The following is a 13,621-nucleotide window of genomic DNA, read 5'->3' as shown; positions in this document are numbered from 1 at the left end:
GCTTACGTCTAAACGACGACAACACGCCACTGGTGCTGCCCGGTTCCGTGTCTAACCTTTACACATTGCTTCGCTGGGTGGTAGCGGCGAAGGACTGTGTTATGTTTGGCCTCTTTCATGCTTATTTTTAGTGCTGTATCTTATGCTCGCTCTGATGTGTCTAATTGTATAATTGTGCAGATTTGTAAGCGATCGTCAATTTTGATTCATATTTGATTCATATTAGGATGATATTTGTGTTTTTAATCAGACGATTTTGCTATTAGATTTTATTAAAATCTCTGTCGAATAGTGATGTGTATCAAACATTACATCTTTCTTTGTCTACCCTTCTTCTTCCCTAGTAATTCGTTCACATAATTATATTTATTGGTGATTTGTTGGCTGCATTCATCCAACTGCCCATAATAATCGTTCCGGAATCTGACTAGAGTGCAGTGCACCATGGCAGAGGAACGTTCTTGTTTGCCGCGAGTAGTTCATTGCGAGTGGGCACTAGTTCTAGAAAAAGCATAATTATTATTCGCCTATGCCATGCGTTTTCGACACACTCAGGTGCACTCACGTGGGTTTATTCCGCAAAGCTATTTATAATTTCCTTCGTGAGATGGGTGTGGGTATCGAAGGGCAGGATCGAACGCGGAACAATCATTACGCGAGTTATTCAAGTGAAATAATGTATGTTTTGCTTTAATGAACGAAGTATATTAAATTTGCAACCCGTGTAAATTGTCTTTATGCATCGTATTTTATTATCAGTCTGTGATAAGTGTATGAAAGTTGTATTGTCTGATTGTGCTGTGTTGTTTGCAGAACATGTCATGTGGTTTTCTTTGATTTTCTCGTTCTACCCACATTGACTAGCACCGTTCGTTGGCAGCCCTTCAGTATTTGGCGGTTTGAGGCGAAGTTAAGTAAACGGCTTCAATGAATGTAAAGCTTCATGTGCATTTATCGCATCGGAACTACAAAGGCAGCAGCATTTCAACGGATGCCCAGTGCAGTAGTATTGCTCACTGAAGAATATTGTCGTGTAATAAATTGTACTAAAGCATTAACATGAATAAACATCTACCGTATGAACATACCAGAAACCTGGCAGCAAAAATGTACTTGGAATTCAGGTGACATTTTAACGTTTTATTGTTTCTCGTTTCCTTTTGCTTAGCATTTAGATTCTACTCAAATGTCTCATTTAACGTTGATAGCTTGTATGTGAGCAGCAAAAAAAGGGCTGATTCCTATCAGTGCCACACAAATGTCGAAAGGAACATAAAAAGTTTAAAGACGCGTGTATGGAATGATTGACATTTGTTGACCAAATAAATGCTGCTTGTTAGCAAACGATTGGGTTTTCTTGTAATTGATGAGAATGATTGTTTTTTTTTTTAATTATTCTGTAATAACGGTTCGGCCCGGTCGTATACGTTAGACTATTTTTTGTTTACTTACAACAACAAAAATGTATCAATGATGACCAGTTATCGAATTATGATAGTGCGAAATGAAAAAGAGGATATTTTTTACATGAGATCGCTATTCGCTATTCGATTGCTTGAAAGGAGGACATACAAGAGGTACTCGTTTTAATTACAAGACATGAATAGTTAGCACAGTTTGGTTTGACATACGTTAAACATATAATGAAAGCAAAAATTAATGAATTAAAATATGATAATGATGAAAAAACATTACAGCAATAGGCGGCGCAAAAAAAAAGATAAATGAGCGGCAATGATTAACAATTTCATAATCTTCGTAAGTTGTGTTCTTGCCTCTTTTGTATTCCACTGTGCATGTCCGTTGTGCATGCGGAACGATTGCATCCAGATGAAAGAGATGTATTCGAACACCCCACTCTGCTCGGTTGAATGCTCGTCCTTGAGACGCTAGTACCACAAATATGTTCGAACAAATAAGTTTGAAGAAGCGTGAGCTCCATCCTACGATGATGGTCACTGGAGCATTGCACTTTCTTTGTGTCACTGTGTAAACAGTTCCAGCTTGCGAGTACGGGTGGCGATAACCCACAGCAGCAGCACCAGCACCAGCATTGGGGACACAATTCTCGGATCATCGCACAGCTAAAACCGTGTCGAAAAGAGCATTGACTTTGAGGTGGTAAAAAGTCGACAAGGAGATGCTATAAAAAAGACTGTGCAATATTATTCAAATTCAGCTATCGGGGCGTGTTTGTGTTCTGGAGTATGGTCTTTATGTGGTTTTATATGCATGTCCTATCGAGTTTAAAACAGCTTTTCACACAACTTCATCTACTTTATAAAGTTTTAAATTCATATCCATGGTAGGACTATTATTCGTGGCTCCTATCGTGAGCTACTTAAGAACGCGAAGGTTATGAGTTGCATATAAATGGTTAAATAACGTTCCATTTCTAATTTTCAACTGCAGTGTGTGATGCAATTTTTGGCCATTTTGTTCAATTATCCATTGTAAAGTTTACACCATGTAGGGTTAGGGGATTGGTAACTACAGTCCGGTGCTTGGAAATTGTGTGTGTGTGTGTGGGTTTTATAATTCCCACAAATCAACACAAACCAATGCGATTGAAAACAGTGCTAAGGCCAACCCTGTCGCAAAGCAACTCTTGAGCTGAGAGACGACCAAAAAATATATGTTGTGTGTGGGTGGAATGAATCTTTACTTTTCAACGACTTCGAGTGGGTATGTCGAGGGCGCGTGTATGAATGCATCGTAAGGAAAGCGTAGATTTTCCTTCTTTACAAATTGTTCCTTGGAGGTAAAGATGCTAAAGACAACTTGATTGTAGGTTTGCCTAACATAGTCTGTGTTTTTGGAGATTGCTTCTTATGATTGAAACGAGATCATATGTAGTAGCAATGTAAAAAACAAGCAAGCGAGTTAGAAGGAGTAATTATTTAATTATTTATTTATTTCGACAATATACTGGTACTACATAGACTTGTCACTTAATTCTATATGTTAAAATTAATCTAACCTATTACCGAGTGCGACGAATTTAAAATCCTAGTTTAAAAGCTCTGCATTTTGCAGAATTGTACGTTGTCTATAGTTGGTGGATTATTATAAAAGTGATTAAAAAAATGCATATAACTTTTTAGCTGAAATTTTTATTTATTTATTTCGTTTAATTTTCAACCTAGACACGTGTATCGCCGATGGTAGATTTGGTGAAGAGCATTCGGATAAGTAAACGCGATTAAGTAATTGAAACCTAATACCGTTGATGAATGGTTGCAGGCGACGCTTCCAAAAAGCGTGTGTGCTGCAGGTAATTGTGTGCCACTGGCGCTACGAACACTTTTATGGAATCTAGGCTTTCGAAATGATTTTATATTATCTACCCACACACAGCAGAGCGTGTGGCCAGTGTGATTAGTGGGCTTTGTTGATTAAAGATTAAGCGGTTTATAGATAGCCTTACCGAATGGTAACTGAAGCGTACGCGCGTTGGAAACAATTGAACATTTCAATTTATAACGCAATCAATTATATAGTCACAGAGATTGATTTTGTCTTTCCAAATACCAACAGCAAATGTAATTAACCTCACCAATTTCGTAATGTTTCTTATCACTTATATGCTTTTGCCCTTCTTTTTCTTTTTAGGTGGGACGGTCATCCGAATCGCCGATAGATTTCGTTGTGATGGACACTCTACCAGGTGACAAGAAAGATGCAAAAATTGTGCAGAGCACAATTTCCAGATTCGCCTGCCGAATTCTGGTGGATCGGGCTGATGGCAACAAGGCGCGGATATATGCAGCCGGATTCGATTCGAGCAGAAACATATTCCTAGGGGTACGTTTTGAATGTAAACGCTAACTGTAATCGATTTACCTATGGTGTTGTGTTGTGAATGTGGAATGTGTTTATTGTTGTTTCATCACGATGGTTTGATGAACACTTAGTTTGTTGTGTTGCTTTATTCCGCTGCTTTCATCGTTGGCCCGTAAATCAGAAACGAAAGAGAAAACGGATGTAAAATATGATGATATGCTCTTCAGCTTTTGCGTGTCCCATACTTTGCTGTAGTGTGCGGAAGATCGTGGTTGAACGGAAGAACATGATCATATGATTTTTTGTATTCCATGACTAGTGAAAGGGAAATTTATAATCCAACGCTTAAAACCAGGGATAGCTCAAAGATGGTACGGTGAACCGTCTGGAGTGTCTTTCGCGATTTACTCAGCTGTGTCGCCAGATGAGCAGGAAGTGAATGATTCAAACAGGTTTGACAAATGCGTTTGCTGCTCTGCTGCATACGATCATTGGAAGCCATTTGGTATGGATATGGTTGAGTATGGTTGTGATGCCAATTGCCAATGACCGTGGCTTTTTTTAATCGGCCTACACTGCTGCTTATGTGTGCCGGTATCGATCGAGCACTTTCGATGATGGTGTTTAGCGGTGCACTTGTCGTGGTCTGTTTGATTTTTTACGCCACCGAGAGATAGACAGACAGACAGCGAGCCGGCCAGCCGACCAGATACCGTTGGTAATGATAATGAAAATACAACCGGCTTAAACGGGCAACTCCGGCATGGTTAGTTGTCGCGATAGTAGCTGGATATTTGTAACGTCATGGTATTGAAGCATGTTGAAAGCCGCCGTGATGTTGTAAGGCAAAAGGAGGGGTCGCTACGAAGCCGTAACCGGGTGCCGGGAAAGTCGCCTGCTGCCGCCGCTTAGATAACTGGCCAAAGTGGGTGGCGTATTGTGTTACGTCGTAGTAAAAAATAAAGCTGATATTTTGATGATTTGCACTCATTGACGCAGCGATCAAGGGATGAAATTATTTGATGAAATTGTTGTACGATAGCTTTGCGTAAAGCATTTCCGTAAATGCATTTTATGTTTAGCTATATTGTACAGCAGACAGAAATCACATTTGTATTCAAAGGTCAATGAATTTCGCAACACAATTTCTCGATAGTCATTGTATTGTCTATCAGATTCGGCATACAACGGACACCAACGCACTTAGGGGAAAGCGGGGCAAAATGGGCATGTTTAGCAGTTTACTGAATATTCCATTGAATATGCCACAAAACACAATTATTCATGCATTATTGTATGCCTCCACTATTTATCTTTGGATTTAAATTGCCACATAGAATGAAAACAACTTAAAATCATGAAAACAGTGTAAAATAAAAGTTGATGTTTTACGAGAAGCTATTTTGTCACGCGGGGTAAAATGGGCATAGCCCTGGGGCAAAATGGGCATATGTAAACAAACTGTGAAACGTCAAAACACTGGGGTAAAATGGGCCACAACAACTGCGCTTAGGTAATGGTCTATGCTTTTGCGCACCGTTTCGTGAATTGTATTTTCGTTCTATCTTTTGTTTTGCTGGTCAGGAAAGTCCTTAAAATTCTACCAAAAATATGTTATGAAAATTAAAACAGTTTTTACACGTTTAAATCTACAAAATCGATTCTTTTGAAGCTGTGTCTGTTATCATTATTGAGGCGACAAATACAACACCATAGCCTCACCAAACGCCATTTGTCAAAAGTATCTGCCCATTTTGCCCCAAGCGTAACTGCCCATTTTGCCCCACGTGAAGCATTTTTGTATTTTATGTTATATTAGTAAAAATACGCATTCGATCGCCTTGCTTTCTTCAGACAAATTGTATAGAAATATCAAATCTTTAATAATATATAATGTAAAACTTCAACGCATCCCTGTGACACTGGGTTAAGCTTATTTTCGAAGTGACAAAAATTACATCAATATGCTACTAAACCTTATTTTGCACTTTTCTTGGTTATTTGTTGTGTTAGGGTTATGAAACTTACATGGTGTTCATAAAACACTCTAATGAATACATTTTGAGCATTGGAAAGTAGCTTTGTAGTCAAATAATGCTTAAATAGAGGGTGCCCATTTTGCCCCACATGCCCATTTTGCCCCGCTTTCCCCTACAACGAAGAGATAAAAAAAACTGAATAAAAAACAAGGGTGTGAAAAAAGAAATCAGTCAATCGTTATCTTTAAAGCTGGTAGAGTAAGTAAGCTGGCTTCCGGTGAACGAATTAGCATGTAAATATGGATACAGACATGGCTCAGCGTAAGATTTGTGTTTGATTTAGATTAAGCAAGGGAACGGCAAAGTTTAAATGGCTATAAGATAATGTGATGTAATATCACAAAATGTGTGCGGCCACATGTGAAACTAGAAGCATGGAACATGGAACATGGAAGTAAACGTTGGTAATAATGGGCGCTGTGAAACTTACGTCGGGTTTTGTTGTTATTTTGAAGCAATGTTTATATGTGTGTACGTTCAGCGAACTGTTTTGACCATAAATGAATTCTTTTTTTACTCCCGTTCGCCCAAATCTGACCGGCACAATGCTAACTTTTGTACAGTACCGGTGCGTGTGTGTTTAGTCATTGTGTTGTTCCTTTTAGTGGGACAAACCCAAGACACTCCAGCACCTACTACTACTACTACTTCCACGACTTAAAGCTGACTCAGGTCAGTACGTTTGGGTTTGTTCGAAAGATTGCGCGACGCTAATGAATTGAGGTGTGTTTAACGTTAGAGTACGTTTCAGCGTGCGTGTTCGTGGAAATAGTGCTATAGAGGCGGCTGGGAAACGGATATGCGAGCATAACAGAGCATTTTTTAGGCGCTTCTGAACTAGCAAAGCAAAGATTGTTTTTCTTTTGTGTTATAAGAACTATATGTCTTTTATGTGTGCATACAATTTTAATGTTTGATAAATTGCATTCACGAAAGCGATGGATCTTTAGGATTTATTTTTATTACTATTAGAGAAACAATAAGTCAAACAATGTCCAACACAGACCATTATCGATATGCAAATAACGCGATTTTATGGATTGCCGTTTTTCCATTGAAAGACAACGGATTGCCTAATTAAACTGCAACATGCAAATTTTTCCTTATTGACTGCAATGGACTGAAACAGTTGCCACTCTTCTCTCGCTTGGTGTAATATTTCTTCGCCCCGTTTCTTTGTCACCTTCCCCAGCATATAATACCGGGCCAACTGCGTAGTACTTCACACCACATCTGACTTGTGTTCTGATTTTTCTTTATCATTTCTGAAACGTCCGCCACGCTGCTGGAACAACAACGACGCATTTTTGTTTGTGGCCTTTGTGTGTGTGGTGTATGTGGTCTGTCTCTGGCTAGCTGCTGGAGCCGTCGTGTGTCTGTGGCCGCTTTGTGGTGCTGTATTTGTTGTGTGGAGTAGTACCTGCAGGATTATCATGTCTCTTGCCATATTCTGCTTCTTTCGTTGGAAGCGTACGCCCGTGTTCATTTTTGATGGAACGGTTGCGGATGTGTTGCTCTCCAAATCACGTACAGTGGCCGCCGTTCACATCAGGCCGGATCTTCGATTCGTTGAAATTGGAAAGGAAGCCCGTCTGTGCATTTCCAAGCGGCATTGCCTCGAATGTGCTCCTACAACGCACCTTCATTGTGCTTCCATGTGGACACACCGGCACAAAAGATCGTTCAAAGTGGTTTCGATTGGTGGGGTGTTGCTGCGCAATAAATTTACAAATTAGTTAATCCATTGCGGGTTTACTTTGCTATTTGTCTATGTTGTTTGCCTAAAATGTTGTTAAGAATAATAGATGGAGCGATCAATATTGGCGATATTTTTTTTTTAACAAGTTCTCTACCTGAATTTAAATTCATGATTAATAGCTGTATTGTATAATAAAACTCGGGTCGTTTTTAACCTTTTCTGATATTGATTATTGCATTGCAGGAAAAGGCCACCAAATGGCAGGACAACGTAGAAATCGATGGCCTCACGACAAACGGCGTACTGATAATGCATCCAAAGGGCGACTTTTGCGGTGGCAACGCAGACTGTGGCCAGTGGCGTGAAACGTCCGTTGGAGGTGATGTGTTTAGCTTGCGGGAATGCCGCTCGGCCCAGCAGAAAGGACAGCAGATCTATGACGAGTCGAATGTGCTGCAGGACGGCACCCTTATCGATCTCTGTGGGGCGACGCTTTTATGGCGCTCGGCCGAAGGTTTGCGGCATTCACCGGTACGTGTTGCGATGCGGGCATAAAAGCGGTGGCACGGGTTGAAAGGAGCAGTGAAAGGCTAATATTTGTTGTGTTTCATTTTAGACCAAGAAGGACCTGGAAAAGCTTGTCGACGAAATCAACGCAGGAAGGCCGCAGTGCCCGGTGGGCCTGAACACGTTAGTTATTCCTAGAAAAGTGTCATTGGGTGATCACGTCAATCAGCCTTACGTTTATCTGAACTGTGGTCATGTGCAGGGTAGGTATTTTTGTGATTGTCGTTAGAAACGCAAAATTTATCAAAAACTGTACTAAAACACTGTTTTTTTTGTTTAAATTGGTTTAGGTCAGCACGGTTGGGGTCAGGACAAAAATACAAACGCACGACGGTGTCCGATGTGTCTGGAGGTTGGGCCGGTGGTGACGCTGTGCATGGGTGTTGAGCCTGCATTCTATGTCGATTCGGGTCCACCGACGTATGCATTCAATCCGTGCGGTCACATGGCAACTGAAAAAACGGTCAAGTGAGTAGTCAGTTACATTATTAGTTCTCGATTAAAAAAAAATAAATAAAAACAAAAACTTATTAAATTTCTCTCTCTATCTCTCTATTTCACCAGGTATTGGGCAAATGTCGACATACCTCACGGTACCAACGGTTTCCAGTCGGTTTGCCCGTTCTGTGCGACCCCGCTTGTAGGATCTCCCGGGTACATAAAGTTGATTTTCCAGGATAATTTAGATTAATTGCGCCATCATCTTCTCATGCTTTTTGTCTTCACCCGTCACGTGTTACGTCGTCGTCGTCGTCGCCGTCGCATCGCACTCGCGGCCGCCTATTTTCCGAGAGCCAGTTTATGGTGAGCTGAAAACGCTAAAAAATCCGTGATTGAAACGCTTAAGATGATTCAGCCAGAAGCGCCATCTAGTGTACGGTATCGGAAAGTGTTCGTGTATGATTCAAGGCTAGCGCCACCTATCGGCGCGTAGGTAGTTTTACTTCTGAACCTCTCTTGCAAGCTCGCAATTTTCAAATTCAATGTTCATCATAGCGGCATTTTGTTCTTTATTATCAGTTTGAGCCGTGCTTTATGGTAAAGTCTATGTGTAGAGTATCTGTTTAATATTCCAGTTTATTATTGAAGTGTTAATGTATTTTACCCGTTAATTTAATGTCGAATGAAGCGGAGGAGACGGTGTTGATCGGAAAGTGGCGCAGCAACCGCGGACGCTTAGATGGGAAGCGGGATTGGAACAATCAGTAATACAAACCAAACATAATTATTATACACAAATGGATTGAAATCTGCTGCACCGCTGGATCACACAACACTGAAGTGACGTAATTTACAACGGAAACAGTACGAGCCTTTAAATCGTGAGCTGGCTGGCACCCGACTAGTAATGGTTACCCGGGCACATTGTAGGTTCGTTTTTTTTACATACGCAATACGTTTAGTAGTGGGCACGTGACAGCATCAAGAGTGGTTTGAACGCATTCTCATCTATGGTTAAGTTACGTTGAACGATTGTGTTATTGCGGTAGTTTCGAAACTGATGAAGTTGTAAAGAAAAAACTCGCTAACGAAAAGCGTGTGCACGGCGAATACGGCGCATAGTGTTTGAAATAGCATCTTGTCTTAGAATAAATTGAATTCTCTCTATAGCCTTCTTTCGTGCGAATATACCGGGTCATAGCGCGGATGCATTACGCCATCTACGCCGCACATCTTGAACGCACCTCGTGTCAGTGTGCAAAAGCAAAGCGAACAATTCTGTAGCACTTATTGAGGTTTGAAGGAAACGTGCGTATCGTTGATCCTGTGGATATAACGACTTCATCATCTAGATTGGTTTAGTTAAACAGTTAAGGTTAGTGTTTAGTTTGCTCTTGTTTTAAGGACACACCATTGGAATTACTTTTCAACCCCCAAAATGAACTGATTATGTTTTGCGATTAGTTTGCCGTTCGGTTTAAATCGTTTGTACTTGTTTATTTTGCTTCTATGTTTCGAGACGCATTTTTTTGCTTTTTTTATTTTCTTACACATTATTGAAGGTAGAAAAATGAAACTAATTGTAGACTTTGTGATTTCGATTATTACACTTGCTCTCAATTTTCAAATCAAATAAATTACTAGTGAATTGAATTGGTTGTGTTGAGCTAAGTAATAAAACAAACAAGCCATGTTTTAATCGTGTGTGAGCGTGTTATTAACAACCGGAACCGAAGGCGGCGATAATGAAGTGTGGAGATTTGGAAAAGTGTCTCAAAGGGGTTGCAAAATTTGTGACGGGAAAGCAAAGTAAATATCGTGCAGCGTGAAAACAGCTTTATCAACTAAGGAAACGCGGAGCAAACGTGCACGATGAAGTTTAAAACTAGTATGTTAGTGAATTTCGTTCGTTCAGGGTTCTGTAAACGCGTTGAGATTGCTTCTATTTCTCGATAGTGGCACGCACTACGAAATCAAGCAGCAAAAGGAAATTATACACAAATATGAACAAAGCAAATGAAAAGAAAAAAACAAGAACAAGAACAATAGCCCAATAATGCGAAGAACATGGTATGGAAGAATCTTCATTTGCGAAGAAACATGTACATAAAGTATTGATAAGACAATTGCATAAAATAATTAGATAATGTAAGCATGTGTGATGTGCGCGTCGTGAAAAATATCCAACTGGGAGTGTGCGTTTTTTGTCTCCTCATACCGAAATTATTTTATTTGTTGTATTGCCTATATTACGAAAGATTGGCATCATTAATTGTTGTTGTAGCAAATTGTAATTAAAAATAGCCATGTCTTTCTTAAAGATTGTTTTCACCTAATTGTCACCGTCAAAGACAGCAAGAACGCAAGTGCAAACATTTTAATTGCTTTCGGTCCACCGCCCTTTCCTTGCTCACTTCGGAACAGAGTTGTCATCGTGTCAAGTCTGTCAGGCAGAACATTGCATTGCGCTGAACCGTTCCGGGCGATAGGGATCGGAAAACTTTAGAAACATCTTTCTCTCTCCCTTGTACCGGTCGGCGGGAAATAGTTGAGGACGGTTTTGCTGAAAAATCGTTCATCTACCGGGAAAGGTGTCATTTTTCAACCGATTTAATGTCCCCGCGCGGTGAAAGGTAGGCCCGCCCTAGGTAGCTGTGTTACCCCGCCCCGCCGGGACGGTAGCAAGATACATAGTAACTTCACGTACAACGAGTGTCTTGCAAACAGTGGTGCTATCCGGCACAGCGATGGCGGAGGCGCATTCCGCACAGCAGGAGGCCACCCCTGGAGGAAGCGGAACGCATTGCAAACAACGTCTTGATCTCCGTTATCATCAGGGAGATGGCTATAATTTTTAATTTATTAAACCTCCTTCCACCGCCAACGCCCATCAACCCAACCCACCCAGTCGGCAGTATCATCCACATCCCATCGCTCTTTCGCAGCGGAAGTAACTGTAAAAAGCGGGCGCGAGCGCGCTTTGTCACCGGAAAGAGATCGTTGCCTGTTCCGGTTCCTGCTGGCCTCCTCCTCGGTGCTGCTGTTTCTGCTCGCTCGTAGGACAACGCTTTTTCGTTGTTTCATTCTCTGCCTTACTTTGCGTCAATGTGGTTGCGTTGGAATTTGGTGTGGAGTCAGGGGCAGAACGCAGTGCAAACGGAGTTTTTTGTTCCTGAAGCAAAGTGCAGTAAAGAAGGGGAAGGGCAGACGGGGTGTGTAGGGTGCGTGGTCGTACTGGGTACGCGTATACCCCGATCCGTTTCGTCGTTTGCATGCATTTTTCATCGATGCCATTCGGTGTCGTTAGCGCATCGCAAGAAAGGTGAAAATTCCTCACCGACGAAGTCCTTGGCGGTGGAGTTGGCACAGGTGGTAGCAACAATGCGAGCCGGAAGAACATGGGGGAGCCGGGGGGGAGGTGTATGGAGGGAACATTAAGCATACAGAGAGACGGGGCAGATTTGTGGGAAGTTACAGAAAGGAAGTTTTCATTTCATGGCGGTACGTACTGCTGCTAGTCGGCGGACGCGCATCTGGGCGACTGTGGCAGGGAAAGGGGGAAAGAGCAAACCGTGGAAACGATGGCACAAAAATGTATAATTTCTCGTTTCAATTCCCCTTTATTGTGGGAGCATCGAAAGCGTCCCTGGGGCTAGCGAATACCGGACGGATATGCTATGAAATGGGAGTCTCCCAGCGTGTAAGTTTCAAAGTAACTTTGCGTGCCACCCATCACAACGTGCAACGCTGGTGTACTGTACATAATTTCGTACGATTCATACAGCAAAGACACGAAGAAGGATGCGCAATGAGCGCTTCACCGTTCGTAACCGGTAGAGTTTTTGTGTATCTTGTGTGCTTCCATTAAAATTTAATAAAAAAACGATCATTTGTATCTTCATGGTAACGCTTGCGCTGCAGTGTCTCACAACATTGTGCTGTACGCTTTGTCTACACGGGTTGCCTTGTGCGTTGTGCGGGCGGGCACGTTCATCATATCATCCACGACTGCGACCTGCAAATGTAGCAGTATTGGTGGAATTTAATGTTAGAATAATATTTAAAAACTCACCGTGCAACAATAAACAGTGGATCCGTTTTAATAAACGGTTAGGTAAATTGGAAACTTTCTGTACTCTGTTTACGTGCCCTCCACAACCACTACTTGGCTGCAAAAGCGGTCACATGCTTAAGAAGCTGCATCCTAAATGAACGATTGATGAACCCCCCCTTTTGCGATGTAATTTATGTAAACATGAATATTGAAAAAGTTGTCGCTGATCGGGGCGGGCAATGCATCAATAGAATGGGAAATGCAATAACAGCGTCGCCGTCCGTCGTCGTCGTCGTCGTCGTCGTCGACGAAGAAGACACGATCGGTTTGAAATGGAAGCTAGGAGATTCCGTATCCGTAGTGCTACGCGGTTGCATCATGCCCGCTCGTACAATTATTGACAGAACTTTCGATTAGCAAAGTTTTCCGCCTTGCACGGAGAACTTTCGCTCCGCTTGACTTAACACTTTTACCGGAGAGTGCTGCTGGCGGAGCGCATGATGTGAACGAAGGAAATTGTTTCCTCACTCCTTTAGTACGATCGTATTCCTCTGCCTCTCTTCCTCTCTCTCTCTCTCTGTCTTATTCTATCCTAGTAGGCAAAGGAGAGAATATGTAATACTGCACACCGGGGTCGAACGGGAACAAACGATAGCGCGCAACGAGCCGAAGGAAATAGTTGTTAAAAAATTATTCTTACAAAAGTACGAGACACACCACCACACCACCCCATCAACGAGCCTTGAATGTGCTCAGGTTTCTGGCATTCGTCAGGAGAGCTTTCTCGGTTTTACTGAAAAAGTTGTCACACGGACGGGGCCACACCATCACGAGGCAATTTCCCGGTCGTTTGGCAAGTTGGTGAGTTTAAAATAATTAAAAAGAACTTTTGCAATATTCTTCACCGGGGCTATTAGGTGCTAACAGTGGAGCGTTAGAGAGATAGTGAACAGAAGAAGGAGAAGAGAAAAAAAACATACAAATGACCACAGCTCGACCCAAAACGAGTGAGAAGCGGACAGCTAAGGAGCGCTTGTA

At 41.7% G+C, this 13,621-nt stretch overlaps 1 protein-coding gene across 4 annotated transcripts in view; it reads left to right on the top strand.

Moving 5' to 3' along the window:
• LOC120893287 (protein pellino) overlaps nucleotides 1-10,711 on the top strand; it is a 39,485-nt gene extending 28,774 nt beyond the window's left edge. For 3 of the 4 annotated variants that reach the window (XM_040295089.1, XM_040295087.1, XM_040295088.1), the window contains 5 exons: nucleotides 3,613-3,804; nucleotides 7,765-8,052; nucleotides 8,138-8,291; nucleotides 8,379-8,556; nucleotides 8,653-10,711. In XM_040295089.1, the coding sequence (XP_040151023.1) occupies nucleotides 3,613-3,804; nucleotides 7,765-8,052; nucleotides 8,138-8,291; nucleotides 8,379-8,556; nucleotides 8,653-8,779 (939 nt within the window). In that variant the 3' untranslated portion in view covers nucleotides 8,780-10,711. The remainder of the gene's footprint in view (nucleotides 1-3,612; nucleotides 3,805-7,764; nucleotides 8,053-8,137; nucleotides 8,292-8,378; nucleotides 8,557-8,652) is intronic. The other variant, XR_005738124.1, reaches the window with a different exon arrangement.
• The last annotated feature ends 2,910 nt before the right edge of the window (nucleotides 10,712-13,621 follow it).

This window comes from Anopheles arabiensis, chromosome 2, assembly GCF_016920715.1.
Source record: "Anopheles arabiensis isolate DONGOLA chromosome 2, AaraD3, whole genome shotgun sequence".
Lineage (NCBI taxonomy): Eukaryota > Metazoa > Arthropoda > Insecta > Diptera > Culicidae > Anopheles > Anopheles arabiensis.
The sequence above is the reverse complement of the archived record's forward strand: the minus strand, read 5'-3'. Positions and strand labels throughout refer to the sequence as shown.